This window comes from Catharus ustulatus, chromosome 5 (assembly GCF_009819885.2).
Source record: "Catharus ustulatus isolate bCatUst1 chromosome 5, bCatUst1.pri.v2, whole genome shotgun sequence".
Taxonomy (NCBI): Eukaryota; Metazoa; Chordata; class Aves; order Passeriformes; family Turdidae; genus Catharus; species Catharus ustulatus.
In genome coordinates this window covers 71,227,731-71,251,076 of record NC_046225.1, presented here as the reverse complement: position 1 = coordinate 71,251,076, position 23,346 = coordinate 71,227,731, and the positions used below count along the sequence as shown (strand labels likewise).

The window sequence follows — 23,346 nt, the reverse complement described above, 5'->3', positions numbered from 1 at the left end:
CTCTTTATTCTCACAAAATCAAATCGGGTTTAGAATTATTAAAGTGTACCAGCATTAAAGCCACATCAAGAGATAGCAACAGCAATAATTTTATCTAGAACTACATAACTTAAGAAGTTAGAATGCCTTAAATGTAGAATATATTTCAGTAGCAATTCATTTGGAAGTAGTTGTCAAAAAGCACCAAGCAAAATTTGACTAAGATATTCTTGAGTGACTCTGAGTAGGTGGAAAGTATGAGATCTATATTGTTAGTAGTCTTTAATGGAAAAGATGAAGAGTTCTGCTCAGGAACCTTTTTACTAAATTCTGCAGAGGAAAGGCAACTTCTGATGACAATGCGTGCTCACTGTAGTGTTAAGTGTGCCATGAGAACATGTGTTAGCAGCTGCTGTCACCAGACAAATGCCATCTCCAGATTTGGCAGATTTCACATTCAATAAAAAGGGATAGTTCCATCAATTTAAAGTTCTAAACCAAAGGATTCATCTGATGAATTTGACTTGCACTGTAAGTCTGGATTGTTACCCTGAGAGGATGAATTAGCATAGTCTGTTGTTACTTTGGTCTCACATATCAGATTATACAAAGATTTACTATGGTAAAATCTCTAATCTGAGGATAAATAACAGATCAGTAGCACATCTGTATTTTTTTAAAATGTTTAGTAACAAATCTGAATTTTAATTGGGTGCACAGATTAAATGTTTCCATGGCAAGCTTAAATGTCTCCAGCTTTCTGGAAGCCCACAGCCACTTACTGCAACTCTTCCACAGCTGTGGGTTCATGGTTAACATTTCAGGTGTCCAACCACTAAACTTGGGGAAACCTGCATGGAATCTACCCTCTCATTAGTATCTCCAATTCTACTGAGCTGCAGCACTCAAACTAAACTCATGTTATCCTACTGGCACTCAGCCCAGAACAGCAAAATAAAGAACTCTAAGTCCTGCCAAAATATTTTCTGCTCAAATGAAGCAGTTGTATCATTTCTGAAGGCTAAAAAACCATAGGCAGCCACTCATTAGTGGGTCTATTGATCTTACAGCTACACATCAGCATTAAACAGCTTTGAAACAGAAACCTACACGAGACCATTCTGGCCACATCACTGGGGTTTTTTCACCTTCCACATTTAAGGAACTCCAAGGTGTTTCTCCAGATTGTTCTTACCTCCTGAAGTGAAAGAAGCGGCAGAAGACAGTGGAGTCCCTCTGCTCCTTGTTCTTGCGGTAGCTGTCCAGCCGGCACTCCCTGCACTTGTGCAGGTGAGGGGCGATGTTATTGCAGGAGCCATCCTGCACAAAGGCCTCCCCACTCTGCTGCAGCTTCTTCACTTTCGCAGCATCCGATAAAATGGACTTGCGGACAATTACTGCAGGGAAGAGCAGCCAGGATTAGAAAAGCCTCAGCTCTTCACACGGAAATGCCAGCAAATGTATTTTAGTGAAAGGTGCACATCAACTTTTCCTCTAAGTTTCACGTTACATTGAAACAAAGTTATGCTAAAAATATTTGCAGTTGGCAGAAACCGTCTCAAGCTGCAGTTTCAGTGGAGTCACACAGTCTGTGGACCAGAGTTTAAAAGCTCCTTTCACTTTTACACAGGGGAGCATTTTGAAAGAACAACTGTTTTTAAAAGGAAGTTCTTCAGCCAGAGTTAGAGCCCTGAGCAGATTAGGACATGCAGCAACCATATTTCACAAGAAATGGGGACAGAGTACAACCTGGCCATTTCTCAGTCCTGTTTTCTCCCTACATGATGCAACAGCTTTCAGCATCTTACTGTAACAGATGCCAAACGTTTCCCTTCCTCCTACACTGCCAGTGAGGCCTTGCAGGGGACACAACAGTGACTGCTTGGCTGGTTGTGTACCCATGCTAATTATGGAACAGCACATGGTAATCCAAGACCAAGCAACAACAGATAGGAAAAAAAAAAAAAAGAGGTGGGTATGGAAGGGGATTGCCAGAATCCTGAACAATCAGCAACACCACCTGATACACAGCAGGACACACCACACCAGGAGTCCAGCTCCTTAAACAATCACAGCCTTTCCCCTCCTGTCCCATGTGAAAACCTGAAGAGCTCACCAAATGGAAAAGGGGAACAAGGTAGGTGGCTTTGGGCTGAGTGGGTTTTGATTTCTGGTGGTGGTGGGTGGGTTTTTGTTTTGCTCTCATGACAGTTTTGAAAGGAAAGCTCCTCTTGAGCAGAGCTTTGTTGAGGATAACTTCCATCCCTCACCATGTTTGTAAAATTTAGGACCATTGCTAAAAGGCAGCCTCATTATACCACCAGCATTTGTATTCCAAACAGAACCTCTTTTGCCATTCTGTTCTTCTATCTTTTGTAAGAACTTATTTCTAAAAGTTAATAATTACTCATTTTTCTGTATCAGGAATGGGTGTTTCTCCAGTCTATTGCATTCCATCATAAAAGAACATACAAATGACTCAAATTCCCAATTTACTCAATTTAAAATACTAATTCTGCATATATAACAAATTAGCTACTTCTAAGTAGTTAGAAATTAGAAGAACTTTCAAATGACAGGAAATTCTAGAAACACTTACTATTATCCTGGACCTTGGCACTTCCAGTCCAAAAGCTTTCACTTTCACTTTTGTCACAAAGAATCTCATTTGAATTCCTTCTAATAAAAAATTCCATGTCTGCAAGTTCATCAATCTTGTTTCCTTTGTAGCTGCTGTGGCTGTTGCAGCTGCTTTGTGATTTAACCCCACACTCATTGAAGGGCAGCAGATGAGCATCTGAGGTTGAGGGTCTGCAATCTAAAGTTCGCTGCAGTTCAACAGTGCCACTGCCTCTGGGTATTGCTATGGAAGGGTTGGGATGCTGCAACTGTTTTATGGAAATGCATTCCTTGGGAAAGTTTGTTGTGGCCTTCATAAAAGGTTCATTAGTATTCTTCATGTTGGTTCCCTTTTCATTAGCTGGATCAGCCAAAGGTGAAGATCTTGAGGTTTTCAAAGAGGTATATTTACCATTTTGATCACTAAGATTTTGTGTTTGTTCTTTAGACATAAACCCCACTTTAGGAAAGGCTGTCAGATCTTCTGTCAATGGTTTAACTCCAGTATTAAGACAGGAGGGATGAGTTTCCGGTAAGCTTCGTCTACATGTGCTGAAACAACATGCAACAATTAGGAAAAAAAACAAACACATCAAAGAAATCAGAACATCAACTGCTCAATCTAGCCACACTTAAAGCTTGAAAGAAGAAATTATGTTATTTAATTAAGTGCTTTGAGTTCTGATGTATGAGTATTTTAAATTTTGTGTGAGGCTAAATAGGTTTGTGTTTTTCAGGTATTTTATCTGGTTTGATATTTTTTTTGAGAGTTAGAACAATAAAGCTCTACACCCATGCAGGCACACATAGATTTGGTTAGTGGTGCTACTCCACTACCCTCCTCTCACAATTAAATAGTTCCTTTCTCATTTTCTCCATGCAACTGCTGAATAACCAAATGCATTTCATTTGCATGTCTGTAGCAAGATTCTCAAGGAACTTCTGACTGGTAGCACAAGTCAAAACCCTGGAGACTGTAAAACCTCTCAAGAAAACCTTTTTAAAAATCATATTTTCCACATTCAGCATGTGAGAGAGACAACACTAGCAGAAAAAAACCCATTAGCACTTCTAGTTTGGGTTTTCCTGTCACACTATTTCTACCATGACATCTATTTTGTGACAGAATTGCAGGCAACAAAAGTTCAAAGGCACTGCTGTTCAACAGAAATATAACTGAGGACCTGTAGCTGATCTGCAAGAAAGCAGACACCTGTCTGAACATGTTCTGTTTTTTTTGGGGGCAGGAAAGGAATGTCTTTGACAAAGCAGGCACCACACCTGTGTATCCATTTACAGATGGGTACAATGAAGCAGTGACACTAGCCTAGTGACACTAGGGACATTGAAGGGCCACTTCCTTAAAGATAAATAAGAACATTGCACCAGGAAGTAAATTACATATCCAGGACAAGCAAGGCTTTAAATGTTCTTAAAACGACCTCAGTGCTAAGAATCAGAATTGTTTTTGGAGTAAAGAAGCCTGAGTAAGCATAAAAGTGCTTCCTTACCCCTGAGGAGTTTCTGCACCAAGGTTGGGTGGTGAATTGGCTGGCAGGGGCAGGCCTGGGTGCCTTTGGTCTTTATTTGCAGGAGTACATCCCAGCAGTGCTTCACCCAGCACAGTTGGTACTGACTGCACGTGTCCCTGACTGGGAGAAACCTGCAAGGGAGATTTTAACAGTTAGGAAAATTCAGGATAACAAATTACAGCTTTGCAGGGTTCAGCCTGAAAGGAAAAATACATTAATACCCTTCCTACCATGTTTAATAAACCAATTAAAGAGTCACTCAGTTCATGAGGTGGAAAGACTTTAAAGTCTCCTTTTGAACCTTATAGGTTCCATGACTGTTCATGTCAATTCATTTCCCCACAGTTAACAACAAACTTTTTTGGGGAAATGTATTAAGCAAGTGGAAAGGAAGACAGAAAGTTCTGCTCTTTGTAACTGCCAGTGCAACAATGCCATTAAATATCTGCAGTAATTGTCAGTCAGAAATAGACTTCTCAGCTGAAAATCCCAGAGAAAAACCAAAACTGTGAAGTCTGACAGGATTACCAAAGATCTAGATGTGAACTTTCTTGTAGCAAGAAAATCTTTGCACCAGAATTCTAGAAAGAGTTAATAAAGAAATCCTACATTGACTAAATCACCATCCTAAGAAAATTTTAATTCATTTAGGAATACAACAGGCCTACCAAATGAGCAAGTGTCTTTAGAACAGCAGCTTTTCTGTGGGGGTCCTTCCCCAGCTCCAACATCCATATTTAACTCCCACATGTTTCACTTACTGCTGGGAAGTTACACTACAGGCTTGTCTGCATCAGCTCCAAAATATTTCCTTTGTGCTTTGGTATTAACACAGCTGTCAGGCACCAAATCAAGCTCTCAGAAAAATGCTGCAGATAATTAACTCCACTCAGGAAATCAGTACTATCACATACTTACTAACAAAAAATGTGGCTTCAGCTAATCACCCCCACACACTCACATCCACCAAAATCAGAGTAACAAACAGCTTCTGGTTTCCTTACACTCACTGTAACCACTCTGAAAAAATGGTTGCAAGGCATTTCCCAAAGAGTACAAAATGATAAATGATCCAGTCCTTTGAAGGAAGGCAGACTGGAAAATGAGAAGTAAATAAATAACTTCACTACTTTAAGGAAAAACAGTGGTAAAACAAGTTATGAATTCAGATCATGATAATTCTTCAGCAGGGCATTTGGAATGTGAAATACAGACCAGCTTTGTGTCTGTCAAGCAGGCTGCTCAATGGTTGAATTATGCAGAAAACTGAAGAAAGGCAAACTGAGCACCAAAAGCTGCTAGAGGTGCCCAAGCACAAGCTGTGGAAACATAAGACTGCAATCCTTTGCTACTCCATGCTGCCCTGCTGCATGCTCTTCCTCAGCAGTAAATACAGGATAGGACACTTCCTGAGGCTCTTATCCTGTGCTTGTTCCCTCATGCTGCTTCTTTGTGAAGTTGTTAAAGATATCCATACCATTAGCCAGATCTGCACAACTGACCCTACACAGGACTGACTGCACAGAAACAACACAACCCCCTCCCTCCCAATTCCAGAGTTTCCTGAAGACTGGCTACTCCTGCCTAAAATACAGGCCTTGGTCTGAAACATATGGGCAAAATGACAGGGTAAGTTTGAAGTACTGTTCTTCAGCCAAGCCATGATTTTTCACTTGCATTTCTACATTCAAGTTACCCAGATTGTCTTTATACCTTGGAGAATTAATTTATCTCTCAGTTATACCTGGCAGGTCACTCACAAAAGAAATAAAAGTAGACATGGGAGTACTAGAGAAGTCACATCCCCTTTCTGTACTGGAACAACCTTCAACTGCAGCTTGTGCAGCTTGAATCCTCAAAGCATCCAAGTGCAGCTGAAGGTTTTGAATAAAGAACATGAAAAGCCAAAGGTTATAAACTTCAGAATTCCTTTGTGTTTTCTTCCATTGCAAGAATATATGACCAGATAGACCAACTCCTAAGCAGAAGGGGAAAAAAGCACAGTAAAAAAACCCCAAACATACAAAAATCAAATAAACAAAAGCTCTACCAAACCACCAACATCTAAGGCTTAGTAGCTTTTGCTCCAATTATCACAAGGTAAGACATTCAATTCATGCCCAGGCAAGTCTGAAAGAACTCAACACACCCTCCTAGGGATTATATATTTATCATTCTACTTTCCAAACTAATCCTTATTTAAGATGCTTTGAGAAGTGACAATCATTATGTAACAGCCATATACAACAGAGCAAGACATTACCTCAGGAGAAGATTTTGTGTGTTTAGCATCAACACTTCCACTGTTCTCAGATGACTTCCTTTTCACTCCCCCAATTCTTTTTGCTTTGTCTGAAAGAGAAGGTGATCAAGATTAGTCTATCACAAACAACCTACTTGGTGTTTGAAGGACAAAAAGTAATAGCTCTTACCACATTTTCCATTGTTGTCATAAATGATTTCAACATGAATTAATTCTGGATCAAGAGTTTTTAAAGCTGGAATCTTGAAAAAACACAGGAAACAGAAGACATTTAGAGAGGTGAAACTCTATTTGAATATATTTATCTTCAATGTGGTGGTATGGACTAAGCTCAGACATCTAACTTCTAGGTTCTTTGAATACCAAGCTGAATTTGACAACATACCATGTGACAGTGTCTCTGCATAAAAACACAAACTGGTGTTTGACAGCACTGTCTGCACAGCACAGAGAGCAAAGAAACCAAGATCATGTTTGCTTCACTCTTAGAATAAAAATTCCAGGTTTCCATCATTTCTCATAGAAGGACATTTGTTATTTAATAATCTACCAGCAGCATAAAGAAACACTTTGAGTTATATTGTTCTGCACTACACTGTCACATATGTTTAAAGATTATAGTAAGGACAGAAATAAAAATGGTGTTGGTGGAGATATAAATAAATCAAATAAAAGTTTGTTCTTATTCTCCATATCCATTTGTAAACCACTGCAACTGGTTCCTACCTCCTGACAGTTGACTTCTAGAGTTCTTGTAGCTGGATTACCATTGACCACAACTGCTGTGAACCACTGAGTAGAAGGGTCCAGGCTATAAATCCTAATTTTTGAACCAATGATATTTTTTCCACCTACAAAATTGAGGGAAAAAAAAAGCTTAAGACAAAGGAGGCATGAAGAAGACCACAGTTACAAAAAAATTTTTCCAGTCCTTACAGCATGGGAAATTAAAACTGTAAGCTGCAATATTTACCTTTCCATAAAAGTAACTCCCTGCATGTGCAATCACGTAACTACAAATATGCTGGTATGAACCCAGCAATTAAGAATTTAAAGCTGGTAAACAAAAATAACAATTTTAAATTTGACTAAGAAAGGAAACCTCTATGCAACACAAAAAAGCAACAAACTGGAAAAAAAATCAAGTTACTTTAAACAATAAACAACTACAAATGTTTGAGAATTGCTACAAATTTGAGCTATTTCACAAGTACCAGCCCATCTATGCATGCCTGAATTACACAGTCACTCTTACAAAAGAGATATTTGAAACTTAAACATATATAATCCTTCACATTTTGAATTCACTGCTATGAGAGTAAAATCAGTATTTTTGAAAAGCTTTTATTCCCTAGAACAGATTACCAATTCCTTAAACCAACACTGCAAGGATTTCCCTTTGGACTTTAGCATTTAAGGCCAGTTTTCTGCTCCACAGTATGCCTGTACCTTGGACTAAGCGTGTCTCATCAAGGTGCTTCTTAACCAAAGCCTGAATTTCTTCATTTACATTTTGATCATCCTTAAGAGAAAGCCTGGAACTGTCCATATCCTATTTCAGGAAAAAAGAACAGAAGTTTACATTCAAGATAATGCTTTTAACAAAATCCCACAATATTTAAGAACAAGATGCCAGCATTTCATACAAATCCAATTCTCATTCATCTGTTCCCCATCAGTATGTTGGGCTGTAAGAAAATAATTCCTTATCACTAATTTGCAACAAGCATCTACAAGAGAGGCTGAAGTGATTCTCCAAGCCTACTTTAATATTGTTCTGAAAATAATCCAGCTTTGTTGTACTCCATTGCTAATGAGAAGTAAGTTTAAGTGAACTGTCCATTCTCAACTTAGGATTTTAAGTTCTCAGAAGCAGCAGCATATTTGTCCTGAGCAGACACCAATGAAAATAGTTTATGTTTCTATTTATGATGCCAGGATCCAGTCCATCTCAAGACTCCATTATAAAATGTTTATATGAATGAAAACAGAGTCAGCTACATCTAAATTATTCATAATTCTTCAGCATAATACATGCATATTATTTTTTCCTCTCAAATTCTTGAATGAGAATTGATTTTCAAATGGAAAGGTCGCAGCAATTTTCCACCCAAGGCTCAAAGCACACAAATAAAAAAAGGCTTTGGGATTGAGTTTTATCTTTTTGTCCCAGACACTGCTCTGATAGTTGTAAGAGGCAGAAGACTGAAGAACTAGAAGTCAATAAACTGTTATTCAAGATGTCAGTAGAGCAATCTTTTCCACAGTAGTGCTGAGATAAGGCTTCTGCAGAAGGAGATCTTGACCCTGCTGTTGAGCCAACATAAGCAAGACAACAATCTACAACTCAAATTTGGCTTTTAGTGATTCTTGTTGGCTTCTCTAAAGAACTTGTGCATTTGCTGACTGTTAAGAAGTCAAAGTAGAACACTAACAACGGCACTACTTGCAGTCTCAACATGGGACAACCATTACTACTTTTATTCCAGATTTTTTACAGGTCTTGAGAATAGTTTCCTAAAAAGGCTAAACCCTTTATCTTTAGCAGATTCTATTCTTCCAAACACCTGCCTAGGGACAATTGTTTCAACCCATCTGTACCTAATTTTCACTTACAAACTTTCCTCTGCAGCTCAATAAAGGAACTCTAATTCAACCATCTCATTTACATTCTGCCCAATTCCTCATTTGTTTAGGATTAGCAGTGATGTGCTTCTGTTAAATAGCAAGATTTATGCCAGACATTCCTGCAACTCCTTGCACTGTAATGACAATCATGTTCAAAAGAAGAAAGAAATATTGCAGGTTATCCCCAAAATCAACATGAAACTGTTGTCACCTGAACTGAATAACTGTCCTAGCACACTCCCTCATACAGTTCTCCTAAGTGACCCTGTCCTGAATCAGATCCAAAACTGATTTTGAGTTACAGAAATAAACACTTGCAAGATTTTACACATCCAAAGCTTGCATTTCGATTACATTACCCTGATGCATCTTAAATATCAAGTAGAGATTCATCTTTACAATGCCAGTCAAGGTTACCTGGATGGGAGTCAAGAGGTCCTTAGAAAGAAAAACACATTTCTCTTCACCCAGGTAGCGCACTGAAACCAGTGATCCCATTCCAGCTTTGTCTACTAAGGACTTGTAGATCTAAAAAAAAGTGATAGACATGTTCTCAGAAACCGAGTAATAAGATCTCATCATTCATCATTCACATTTTAAAATTTAATTTTGCTTCTATTTCTCTTAAGTTACCATATCTACATGCAACTCTTGAAAACAAAGCTAGCTTCCAATAAAACTCCTAATACACACCTAATGGAAGTGGAAGTTACTGGACTCCACTTGAAATTAATTTCACATATCAGCATAAATTAGGAATTCAGGTGCAGATGACTATCATTAGCAATTAATCATTCATGTCCACATGAAAAATTTATTAATGTAATAATCCTAATTACGGATATATTACTAATAAACCTTCTTATGTTAGACTGAGAAATTAACTAGCAAATCAATTAATGTCTACAGCATAGTTTACATTAAAGTTCTCAAAACTTGTACAAAAGTGGTAATACACTGAAACCTTAATTTAGGCATGTGATGATTTGAACAGCCTCATAGCTGTTGGAAGATTGCAGTGCAATGATGAAGCTGTGTTCAGGTACACCCAAGGCTTTAAGAAGAGACAAGAAAAAAAAAACACCTTTAAAAGCTTCTGAACACTTCCTAATGTGTTCAAAATTAAATTTTGTCTAGTGACAGTAACAGATCTGAGAGGACAGGCACCAGGAGTCTGGAACAACAGAAGCAGCAAGAGTAATTCCTCCCTACCTGAAAGATGTAATTGTGCCCCATTTTAAAAAAGGAAGTATTTCTGATAGAAGACAGCCTTTCTTTGATCAGTCCTTTAAAAACCCAAACAGATACTCTTTCCTCAGTTAGGACAGCACTGACAAAGGGACAAGATCACCACAGGAGGGACAAGAGTCTCTCTTATAACTGGGCATTACAAGATTTCTACAAAGCTACTCCATTTGTCAGAAACACTCTTCCATATACTTGAACCAGTAAGTTGTGATCAAGTTTCAAATAAATTAATCCACACATCTCTTTTGTGACCTCTGCTTTCCTGCCCTGTGTGATGATAAAGGGAGAAAGTCTTTTTTTGCCAAGGCAAGATCCAGGACTGACCTACATTTGATCCTACATCTTCCTTTGCACAATGACCTTTGAGACATGCACCCTGCTTGAACTAACACATCAAACACTTCAGCAGGAAAACCTTATGCCAAAACTGAAGACAACTATCCAGCAAGAATCACTCAGACACTTGGAGCTGGACAACAGCTAAGCTTCAGTATGAAGGCTTTCAGAACAAGAACAGCAAAATCTACCAGAGAAACTGTTGATATTAATGCACAGCCCAGGAAATAAAATTAAGGATTTTTATTTCCACTTCCTCTCCAATTCTATTGGGTCCTACTTACAGTAACTATCTGCTTAGACTGACTTTGCTTAAGAAAGGCCAGCTAAAATGCAGCACAATGAATTACAATGTACACTTTATACCCAGCAAACTTAATACTATTAAAACACAGACTACAGCTTCAGCATAATTCATGTTCAGCAAGTTTGCATCTTCACTTATCTCACTACTTTCTTGAGCAGCAATATCCAAAGTAGTCAAGTACAACTATACTGGCTGAATACATTAAGAAATGTTCCCTGTTCACCTTCCCTGGCAGGTACAGAAAGCTCAGTTCTTGTACAGTATAGCTCAGCTCTTTGTATGCAGAAAAGCTAAATCTCACAAATCATTCATGCCAGGCAGGCACCACATGAGAGAAATCTGAATTATTTTTGTCTCAGGATCAAGAATCACTGTAGCATTAACTTGAGGCAGAGTCAAAAAACAAAAACACAGGCTATCCTTAGAAACCTATTCTTTACACTTTCTCTCTATTCTTAAGAGGAATCTCATGGAAGAAAACATGAGACTAGAGGAAGAAATAATTAAAGCACAGAACAGTGGTTTGAGAGAGAAGCAAAGTCAAAAATACACTCTTCTGTCCACCAACTTCATGGTGAAGAGCTGATGAGCTCTGTCAGCTCAAGCTGCACAAAGAGATTTTCTTCCTTCCAGGACACCCAGGAATGAGGCTGCACTGGAAATTCCCACTGGTGACAACACAGTGGAAAGGTGGAACTGCAGAACCAAAGTGAGTCAAGCCAAGAGTGTACTTGCCATTGCAGGCCACTGCACAGGAGGCATGGATTGGGTTTTTCTTTCAGCCAACACCAGCTTTTGCTCCACCAGGAATGCTATCATCAGTCGGTTGTAGACTTCTATCCATCTTCGCTTTTCCCATGATTCATCATCAAATTCTACACAAATCTACAGAAAGGAAGCAAAGAATGGGTGACTAACTATAAAATTCAGACACATTCAACACTGAAAAGATAAAACCACCAATTTACTCAAAAATAAAAAAACATTAAATGTACTTATAATTCCAGCATGATTATTGGCTGTCACATAATCAAGCAATCACTAAAACATCCAAGGTTGAGCCAGCATTTTACAAGTAACAGTCAATGTTAATTGGTTGATCATTATTACTGTCACATAAAATAACAGTATTTACATTTAACTTTACAACTTCCCATCTCAAAAACTTTTAGGCTGCTCAAGGATAGTTAAATATGTTAACACTGTCACTGGTGTTTACAAGCAATAAAAAATACACACCACCCCCTAAAAAGTCCACTGAAACTAAAGGACTGCCTACAGTAGTGGCACATGGATTCACCACAAACTCTAGAGCACTGGAATAAACAAAATGGCTTTTTTCCAGAAACATTTTTAAAATGCCAATCCCAAAGAATAACTTCAGCCAATTTCTTGAAAGCAGAAATGACAGGACAGTAAAGGTGATCAAATTACATAACGTGAAGAAGGTCACTTCCTGACTGCTTTTAACTGCTATTTATCCTTTTGAATTTCAGAAACAACTACACAGCTTCTTCAAAAGGAAAGGAATTTCATGGCAAAAATATGATGGTTTGACCAACATCTTTGGGATAGCGTTACCCTAATTTCAAAGGCAACATGGGAGATGAGCAAATTATTGGGAAAGACCACAAATACAACTTGGCCCAAATACAGGAATTGGAACATCTTGGTAGAGGACTCTACTCTTGGAAAAATTATTCTTTCTTCCCGAAGAACATAGCAATCCAGCTTAAATACATCTAACAAACGGCACAGAAATCTCATTTGAGTGAATTGCAAAAACATTTTATCGTTTTATCGTCCCTCTCACGGGAAAGGCAAGTGAAAACATGCACATAAACAGCATTACCACAGCCAGGAGTCATAGAACTAATGGGTCCAGAAATGAACTTAGTAATTCTGAGGTGCACAGAAACAATGAAAGAGATAAGCAAATAACAAACAGAACCAGAATAGCTTGTTTCCTAAACTGCATCAACACTGCACACACAGGAAAACACGGCTGAGAAAATTTCAACAGCAGTTGACAGTCTTCTATACAAAGTAAAAATCGAAATAAATACTCCTATTCTTTCACAGGAGAAACACTTCATCCCCCACTCTCAGCCCATTATTATCTTGGCTCTATCATGCTTGCACAAAGATTCGAGAGGAAAGGAGATGAGACGCGCTTTGGTACAAAGCTCTTCACACCTCCATTGTCCACTCCGCAACTTTTTAAACACTTGGGCTGGAGAACACATCAAGTGAATCGCTTCTGGCAGAACCGTAACCATCTACAGAGCTCACAATAGAGCCCCCAGCAGCACCTGCTCCTTCTCCTTTGCACAGAAAGTCCCTGCGACTTTTCTGCCAAGAATCGCCTCCTCGGCACCAGCACGCCCCAGGGCGCAGCTCCGCGCCCAAAAACGGACAAAGCTCCACCCCTGCCGCACATCCACAACAACAAGCCCAAAACAAAGTTTACGCTTTCAAGAAAGAGTTGGAAACACCCCAAGTTTCGTTTTGTTCGACAAGTGTGCTGCTTCTGTTAATCACGGGTCGCTAAGTCCTCGCTATAAAAAAAGAGCAAACAAAATAAAACGGAAAGATGGAGCTGTTCTTGCTGTCACAGGACAGCCACTGAAGTGCTCTGAAAAAACAAGCACAGTGTTCAAGATGCTACAATGGAGTTTTGTCCTTGGGGAGCAAGCACTCAGTCTATATTCTAGTAAGTGCCCGGACATAGCTGAATACTTTTAATTACTACAGTTGCCAAATAAAGCCCCTTAACAACTTCACAACCAAGCCGTAAACATCGCTTGACTTCCACAACAAAATACACAGCTAACCAATTACCCCACCCTTGCAACAACTGTATGTTCAAAAACCCACTTGGTAATCATTAATAAGAAGAGGCCACCGTGCAATACGAGTCCGAGAGACCTCCAACACGAGGCATGAATTCGGTGTGACTTTAAAACCTAAGTACCAAAAAACAGGAAAGAAAAGTCACCAATCCCAAAAACATTGCAGGGTTTTGGTTTCAGCTCTGCGGGCAAAAAACCTGTTCACAACTGGCAAGACCTTAAATTACCTTTAGGAAATAAACCACGGGCACAGTGGGTGCGGTAAAAACCTGCTTTTCAAAATGCCGGTGGAAGAAAGCACGTTTGTAATTAGTGAGCGATAACTTGCGGCGTTGGTACAAGCACATGGGGGCTCGGGCAGGGGTGCACATTTCCGAGCTGCTGCCGTCTCCTCTCCCCCCGAGAGCAGCATGTGCACACACGTGTACACACACCCACAGCAACTTCCCCGGCCACACTCTCCGTTTAGCAGGTCTCTAAGTTCCCGGTTACCTTCAGGTCTTGTTTGGATATGTCCGTGTGTGACACAGCCCGGATCCTGCCCGACTTCCAGGGCCATTCCGAGATGAGGCTGGCGTCCCATGTCCTGTCCTCCTCCTCCGACAGGCAGAGGAACCTCTTCCCTACGAGCAGCGACCAGCTCCCCTCGAGCCTCAGCACCATTTTAACTCATCGGGAGGCCTTCAGCGAGGAAAGCGACGGAAGGAGGAGAGAAACACACAGGGCAGGGCGGTGAACGCTTCCTCCTTCCTCTCCCGGCCGCCCCCCCCGCTTCTCCAAGCGGCTCCAGCCGGACCCTCGGAAACCCACAGGTCGCCCCCCCGCCCACGGTCCTGTTAATCACTACTCGGCGGGGGTGGGACACCAGAAGGTATTTCCAGAATGGCTGCAGCGCAGCTCCCGGCCATTCCCACCCCCGCCGCCTCTTTGTTTCCTCCTCCGAGGAGCCAAAGCGTCGGGCGGCAGCCGAAGGGAAGGAGCAGGCGACCAGGCCAAGCTCCTTCCGCTTCACCAACACCCCAGCCGGCCCACCCGGGCAGACCTCCAGCCCTGCCCTTGCCCTCACCTGCTCCCCCCCGGCCCCGCTGCCGGCGCACCCTGCAGTCACACTGGGCACGGGTCCCGCTCCCCTCCACCCCCCCGCCGCGACCGCCGCCGCGGCCAAGCGACACTGTCGGCGCCGCGCCGCGCACACGCCCCCTCACCCGTGCGCGCGCCCCCGTCCCGCGCCCCTATTGGCTGCGCCGCTCCAGCGGGGCGGGGCCGGCAGCGAGTGTCCTGCTGCGATTGGCCCGAAGGGGCGGGGCCCGCGCGCCCGGCCACACCCCCGAAACCGTTGCTCAGCAGATGGCGGATAAAAAATAAAAACGATGTATCCTTCCGCTGGAGCGTCGAGGGAAGGAGTCCCTCGGGGCCAGCCCGCGGAGCGCCCGCAGCCGAGCCCCAAGGGAGGCACGAACGCGCTCTGCGCCGCCGCACCTCCCTAGGCCCGTGCTCCCGCCTCGGGAGCGCCGAGCCGCCAGCTATAGGAGTTGCCTTTAGGGGCGGCGGAGGGATCGAAGCCAGGCCAGAGGGCGTGATACGGCCCCTTATACGTGCGGCTCGCGGCGTACTCAGATATAGCACAGGGGGCGGTGGCACCTGCGGGGCGTCTCCGCGCATGCGCACGGGGCGGGGCCAGCACCTGCGGGAGCCCCACAGGCCGCCATCTTGTCATGCTGAGGGGAATGGGGACAGGTGGGCCCTGTGGGACAGGGGACAGGGCACAAGGTGAAACATCACAAAATAACTGCGTGCCCGAAGTTCCTGGGGAGGATGGCAGGCTGTGGAGGTGCTCCAGTTGTGGTTGATGGAGGTTGTGTAGTTGGATCTAAAAGCAAATGGCTTCCAGCAGCTCACACCTCTGACATGAGACTTGTATTTTCTTACAAATAACAAGGCAAGATGACAGAATCATAACTGGTGGTTAAATAACATGATAACGAAGTTCAAGTGCCTCACTGCCCTCACAGGAAAGAATTTCTTTCTTATATTGAATCTAAACCTATTGCCTTTCAATTTAAAGCCATTCCCAATGAAAACCAAGGAGTTAAACAGAGAATATGACATGATCTGGGTGATGGTGTTCAGCAGTGACCCAAAAAGACACATGTACTCCTCTACCATAAAACTTTCCCACCAGAGCATGTGGGAGGAAAAGACCAAAAGTGCCGAAAATACCGAAGGCAAAGAAGCTGTTGACTCATCCAGTTTACTAAAAACTCGCTGTGCTCAGCTTGTGCTTTTTCCAGGGTTCTTTCTATCCCCAGAGGTGTTTAAGCTTTAAAAATCTCCATCAGAGAGCAGTGTGATATTCCTGCCATGTTGTGGTGTCATCTTCCATTTTCTCGAAGAATCCATTTCCACACTTGTATTAAATGTATTTTTAAAGCCTTTTCCACCAGTCCAATTTCTTTGATAAATGTAGGGAATCTCTAATGATTTCTCTCCATGAGAAGAACTTGATAATTGCTGTAATTTTCAACAGGGAGAAACAGAAGAAATGAAAGTGAATAATAAAAAGATGGTAGATCAGCAACCATGTGCAGTTTGAAGAGCCACTCATTAGCTGGCACTGAAAGAAAAAACAGGTATGTTTGCTTCTCACATTTAAATATTTACTATGTAGACAAGATCTGCAAGGTTGAATTTGTGATATCATATAAAGCAAGCTAGATGTGAAACTACCAAATTATTTGTTTCATTGTACAGACTTTAGTTTCGTGTAGCAGTGGCTGTACAATTGATACATCACACCATGCAGGTTTTGCATAACCTCATTATTTAAAGCCCTAGATTTTCTGCAGAGAGAACACTTTGCCTCAAAGATTAGATGATTAATACATGCAGGAAGAGAGATGTCAGGCTATAATGAAGCAATATTAGTCAATGCAATAGATCAAGCTGTTGGTAACACTCCAGTTGCCTAATAGTATTTTTTTTCCCATTAGCATCAGAATAAAGGAAGGCTTTAAGGAGAAATTTGAACGACAACAGCATGAGTTTAGTGAATGAGCAGCTCCTACATGCAAAGAGTGGCATGGAGGTTGGTGAAAGGTGTTTTAAAATTTAATGTTTTGGGTGGGTCCTGGCCTAGAAGGCTGAGAGTACAGGGTGACATAGTCCATGAATGCCCTCAAAAATGAACTTACACAGAAAGGATGCTAAAAGATGATGCGATCAAAAACAGCATTCTGAATGTACATAAATAAAATGAATTGGCAGAGACCAGAAAAAAAGATGGGGAAGCAGACAGAGCACAAGTTGACAGAAGCCTGGACAAAACTCAATCATACAGGTATAAACAAACTTTCAAAATCCTAAAAGAGTAAGGGTATTCAAACCCTAGGGACTAAGTAGAAGCCACATAACTGAAGACTTTTTGCTTTTGAAACAGAGAAGGTAATTAGCTACTTGCTTCTCTTCCCTAGAATTTTTCATTTCTTGATATTAAATACGGACCAAATATCTTTCTTAAATTATCTAGCTTCCTTAAAAGTTATGAATTAAAGGTAACCAATAAAATCTTGGGTCAAAAAGTGAAATACATTAAATTTAAAATTATGACTCTAAAGATCTCTGAATTTGCTGCATCATTTAAGAACATGTTTCTCAGTATTACAACTGTAGAACAGAGGAAAAAGGTACTGTTGTTTTTCTTAACTGGTTATTTTATCACCACTCACAATAGTCTCCACAAAAACTGATGTCTGTTAGAAATATTTTGTGTGTGTATGCCCACCTTCAGTGTGTCAAGAGAAACACCAAAATGTTCATAAGTAAGTCTCAGGCTACCCTTGTAACAATGGCACAGGTGCAGCTGTCTCACTCTGCATTATTTACCTCTGGAAAACACAATGTCTGCTGAAGTGCCTGGAAAACAAAGCAGTAATAAGCAGAACTGATAAAACCTCAAAACTGTGGGTTTCAGCCTCTTCTTCTGCCTGCAAGAAGTCTTGAGCATGATGTTTTCCAGCTGGCCCTACCTACTGAGTTGAACTGGTAATAGGTAAGCCTTTAGCTGCTGCATGAGAAAGGAGTAATCTCTGCAAACAGGAGCTCTTTAAACAGTAACTTCAGAACACACTTGAATAAATTCTTCCTTTCAACCTCCATTAAGTAACAGAAAATTTCTCTTGTGCGGGGTATCACTAGGGAAAAAGCAGAAGAGGCTTTGAGGTTTGAATTTAATTATTTGGATTTAACGGTTCAGTTTAAATTGGAATTTAGCAATAAAACTCAATAGCCAATTTTATGCCTAAACAATTGCACATTCAGGCATTTACGCCTACCTCTCTGCATATAAAATCTGGATGTGCTATGCAAATATTTGTGCTTGAAAATTGGCCTCCCACTACCTAGAAGTATTTGATGTCACAGATACTTTACAAAAAAAGGATGTTTCAGTCAGAGAAGGGGTTGTAGGTAACATTAGCTGTCCTTCACCATGTTCTCCAAAGATGTGTTCCATCTGAGGGAGCAAATTGTTTTTCAGGGCTCTCCTGCATTTCCAGGTTAAACCTGCAAGTGTGTGTGCAGCTGCAACAAGCAATGATCAGATAATGTTGTGGACTTGGTTTTAAAAATCTCTACTGTGGCAACATTTAAGGGTTTCCATTCAATCAAAGGCCCTCCAAAAATGGGGCTATACAAGCACAGAAGAGGACCGTGGAGTCTTTTATAGTCTAGAGATTCATGGTGGAGGTGTAAGGACTTTAAGTAAAGTTGGAATTTCTTATGGCCAGGCTGTGAAACCACCAGCTGTGCTGATAGCACGGTGCCAATAGCACCAGGGCTGTGGGTTTGATCCCTGTGTGGGACATTCACTTAAGGGCTGTACTTGGTGATCCCTGTGGGTCCCTTCCAACCCAGAATATCGTGTGAACTGGAAGCAGAGCTTTGGGAGATAACCATTAGCACATTTCTCCAGTATGTCTTGAGATGTGGTGCTAAACAATGAGTGAAAACTGCCAGAAACTTTCTCATTCAGAAGCACCAAACTGATGTAGTTAAATTACTCCTTAAGTAGCTGATGTAGATCAGTCACTGCTCATACCCAACCTAGCTCTAGTTATAGCAGAAAAGATAAAAGCCTGCAGGAGCTCCTTACTCAGGTACAGCCTCTTACCAGCACACCTCATCTGGATCAGCTTTGCAGGAGTGGCAGGACTGGTTCCAGGTCCTTTTTTCAGTGATTATCTCTTTACCATAAGTTAAAATAAAATCATTCATGTCTTACATTACTTAATATTTTCTCACTGTCTGAGGCTGAAGGAAGCACATGTTTTGATACAAAGTACATTCTAATTTTATGCAATTAAGTTTACTTGCTGAAGGAAAAACTCCATGAGAAATGCTGACGTGCTCTTTTCCACTCCCATACATATTCTGCAGTGGGGACTGTCTTTTGCTAGTGATGAGTGAGTGGGACTTCAATTTTTCTTCCCAACTGTAGAAACAGGAAATTGTAAGAGGACTCTTAGGATGATAAATCAGGATCAATTATTACATTTTAATTTACTATTAATTTAGCATTTAATTATTTAATTGTGTGTTAAATATTATCTGGGGATTTGAATTAGATATTAAATTTTGCAGCTTAATTCTAAAGTTAAATTAGTATTTATAGATAGAGTGATGCAATAACCTTTACAAAGTAACCATGAACAAACGTTAGACATAAAGTGTGGTGAGTAATTCCATGCTGGCTTTGTTTTTCCTTGACTGCTTCAGAGGAAGAAGGCATGTGGAAAAAGAAAACCCTTTCCCCTCAGGTATTAATACATTATCAGTTAATAATTCAAAGGGTTTGGGGTACCATTCTTTAATAAAAGAATGTAAATCAATATTATCTTGATGGATATATTTTAACCTCGTGGTAGAACTCACCACCACAGCAGGAATGTCTTGGTGACGTACAAAAGGAGACATTGAAAGGTGGGTAAAGAGATACAGAGAACTTCAGGGAGCACTGTTTAATGATCTGAGGGAAAGTTGTTCTCCGTTAATTATCTGACCAACAGAAGCCTCACACCAAAACTGCAAACAGAACACGTTACTCATATTTCACTACTGAATAATGGCTGGGCTCTTCCATCATGGAAACAATACAACCTGGCTTTGGAAGACTTTGTGTTAGACTTCACACCGTTTCCTGCCAGTGCCAGGGAGATTCTTAGAGCTTATTTCAAGTCCCTCTTGCTCTGTTTTTTTAAGGAGATATTTTGTGGTAGAGTGTCTTCCCTTGGGAGGAAACTTACCTTTCTCTTGTGAATCTGACAGATTTCAGCAGTTTGTGTAGGTGTTGGGTCAGTGAGTCCTGGACTGGGGATAGAAATTGTTCTAATTTTGAATTACCTTGCTATGTACTTTTCTAAGAACATTTGGACCAAATTCACACTGCTGCTTTTGATTATTCAAATCCACATCTTGGAAGTTGTCTTTCAGCCTCTGTAAATTAATGCAGTTTTTGACAAAATAGTGAACATTTGAGAAGTAGTGACCCTTGAGTTACAAGTATGTGCAATTTGGACAAGAACTTTGACTGTTCTTGAGTGTGTATTCACTTAAAAACAGGCTCAGCCTTTTGACTGGAGGGAGGGCACACTGGAGAGTGATCTCAGTGGGTGGTTGGACATGCATGAATCTTATTGACAGACTGCAAATCCTTCCACCCCCTGCAGAGAACACCAGCTCTCTTGGCTCTAGTTGTTCTGTCCTGTCACTTACCAACTCACCCTTGAACTGGAGCAATGGATATATTGTATGGTTTACCTGATACTGCAGTAACTGATTCCAGTGCAAAAATGCAGAAACTTTTCACATCAAGGGTCAACTGAGAAATAATTCCCTTTTTTTTTTTAAAATTCCATATATTGTGCTTATATAATGTTAACAAAGCTAAAGTAATGTATCACTGAAAAAAAAGACCAAAATATTAAGATACCAGATATTGGTGTCTATAGAACTGGTAATATTTGGAAGTTGTATATTGCTAAATGTTGGTTGAACACAGAACTGGGAGCCAGATCTGGAATCTAACACTAAGTGTGTCATAAGGCAGATCATTTAATTCACCTCATTTATCTGTAAATGGGGATAACGATAATCATTCTTATGAATTGCTTTGTGTTGTGCAGCTGAAAGATGATGAGTATTATAGATACTAATTAAACATAATTTTAATCTTCAAATTTACTTTCCCTGTTAAACTTTAATAAGTGTTTATGCTCCCTTAATGCCAGAGAAGAAAAAAAACATGATTGTGAAGCAGCTGCTAAGAATTTCTCCCAGAAGAAATTTAATATTAAATTGGGATTGAGTCATCTGTTTTAGATAAAGGGCCAATGCAAGAAATAATATATGAGAGTTGAAATTTTGAGTAAAATGTAATCCAAGCAGAATCAGAGCAGCTGACACTCCAGTTCCATCAAACTGGCTCCCACCTTCCAGTACCCTCCATCCAGAAATTGAAAATAGACATTTTAATTTCTCTTTAGCTTAGAGCTAATGTAACAGTATTGCTTAAAAATAGTTACAGCTGTAGGTTACAGATTGTTCCTGTTGTTCTCTTGGTGTCAGCTCTCCTGCCATGTGCAGAGGTCCCAGCCTGGGAGTTCTGGACCCGCTGGGGTTGCAGTGGACTCTAGGCTGAATCCTGCAGTGCAGCTGGGCATTGGTAATTGTACCACTCACTATATTTGTCATTGTAAACCACTTGGTGATTTTCTGCTCCTCTCTGTAAAGTTCTCCAAGTCAGCTACATGCCAGTGAAACTTTAGAGTGTCTTTTCCCTGGGCTCTCTTCACAGCTGTCAGACACTAATGGCTGCTCTCCAAACCCCAGGCTTTGATGGTAAAAGTTTGTGCCTAAAATTAAGAGTGGTTCTAAAGCAAATTCCTAACTCCAGTGAAACTAGGAATTTCCTCCGCTGATTTAACAGATCATATGTCAGCCTTGTCTTCTTGTAAGAGGGAGACTGCAATCTGTCCTGTCTCTCATCTCTTTGAAAAGCACAAGAAGGTAAATTTGAACTTTTCCTGCTTCCCAATATCTACTGCCCTAAATAGCATAATTGCAGTTTGCTCAAAAATGGAAATGACATTTTCCAGTTTCCTGTGTAGAGGAGCTTCTGCTGCAGCATAGATTTCTATTGCTGTTTTTACTCTTATTTCCTAAGCACAGTTTATCACATAATAAAATTTACAGCTGCAGTTTTCTAGTTAGAATGTAAGAAACACAGCCAAGTTACTCCAGTCTGTCTCTGTTGTCCAACAAACTTGGACACAAAAACAATGAGGAGTAGCTTAAAACCTGTATGTCTACAGGTTGGGGTAACTGGAGATGGATTTGTTTCAACAGCAAGTAGGGAAATATTTGAGGTGATTGAAATAATTAGCAAGGCTGAAAATTATTTTATAAATGCAGTACTGGGAAAGAAAATTACCAGATCATTGGAGACTGAATTTTAGCAGGCATGGTTGCGTGTCAGGTGTTGGGTTCCCTGACTCACCCCATGGGATGATTAGCATTGTGCCTCTGGTTGCAGCAGAGGTTGGATGTAACTCACTTTGTGTAACATATAGGTCACAATCTGCTAGCACAGAAAATGTGCATTTAATGAACTTCATCCACCAGCAGGCATTGTCTAAGCCTACTCTGCAGGGAGTGAAGAGAAGCTTCTCCAGAAGGAGATTCATACTAAAATAGATGTCTAGAATAAGTGGGACAAATTATCCCTCAGAGATGTCTGATCTTCATTTTCTGTAGAGGTCTCTCTAATTATTGACTTATGTTCTACCCCTTCTGCTGGAGTAAATGCTGAACTAGATACAAACATGAAGTGGGGTGGTGTCTCTGCTACTCTGGTTTACACGTTGTTGCCCAAATTAGGCAGGCATTGAGTTCTGGGGTTTTTCTTTGTCAGAAGCTACTGCAATGAATGCTGGTGTGGGGCACAAATGAGCTAATGGGGAGTGCAGGTGACCTTAGGATCATTAGAAGAATAATGTCTGTAGACAGGAATCACAGGAATTAGTTGTGGGTGTAAAGGATCTTTTAAAGAGGGAGAAAAATGAAAGCATTTTTCTTCTAGTTCATTGTTTTATCAGACTCTTTTAAGCACATATATTATTTATACACAAAGAATGCAGAATAATCATGACCACAAGCTATAAAAGATACATGCAAAAGTTACACATTGTTCAGAATGTTTACATTTGATTATTCCATAGCAGTGTGTTAAACACACTACAGTGTAAAGGGAAGTACTTTAGGCTTTTTTGCTCCCCAAATATATTTGTGTAAACTTCTTCAAAGTCAGCAAAACATAAGTAGTGAATATGGAGCTTTAACTGGCCATAGAAATATTGTTTTATAGGTGGCCTGTTAGCATGGCAGAACAGGGTGTGCTGTGATTGTTAAGACTTTATGAGCAGGTTGTACCAACCTCTGGCTCAAGGAATGCTGTGTTAAAGCATGGCTGGGAATAGTGCTACTGCTTCACTGTGGGGAACTGGTGTTATTACTTAACCTCTTTGCACT

At 40.6% G+C, this 23,346-nt stretch overlaps 1 protein-coding gene across 1 annotated transcript in view; it reads right to left on the bottom strand.

Moving 5' to 3' along the window:
• KDM3A (lysine demethylase 3A) overlaps nucleotides 1-14,919 on the bottom strand; it is a 28,811-nt gene extending 13,892 nt beyond the window's left edge. The window contains exons 1-11 of the mRNA XM_033060213.2: nucleotides 14,831-14,919; nucleotides 14,257-14,445; nucleotides 11,648-11,797; nucleotides 9,439-9,549; nucleotides 7,843-7,945; nucleotides 7,120-7,244; nucleotides 6,563-6,635; nucleotides 6,394-6,482; nucleotides 4,110-4,261; nucleotides 2,579-3,150; nucleotides 1,175-1,376 (exon numbers count right to left, since the gene is read on the bottom strand). Coding sequence (XP_032916104.1) covers nucleotides 1,175-1,376; nucleotides 2,579-3,150; nucleotides 4,110-4,261; nucleotides 6,394-6,482; nucleotides 6,563-6,635; nucleotides 7,120-7,244; nucleotides 7,843-7,945; nucleotides 9,439-9,549; nucleotides 11,648-11,797; nucleotides 14,257-14,427 — 1,748 coding nt within the window. The 5' untranslated portion in view covers nucleotides 14,428-14,445; nucleotides 14,831-14,919. The remainder of the gene's footprint in view (nucleotides 1-1,174; nucleotides 1,377-2,578; nucleotides 3,151-4,109; nucleotides 4,262-6,393; nucleotides 6,483-6,562; nucleotides 6,636-7,119; nucleotides 7,245-7,842; nucleotides 7,946-9,438; nucleotides 9,550-11,647; nucleotides 11,798-14,256; nucleotides 14,446-14,830) is intronic.
• Between the last annotated feature and the right edge of the window lie 8,427 nt (nucleotides 14,920-23,346).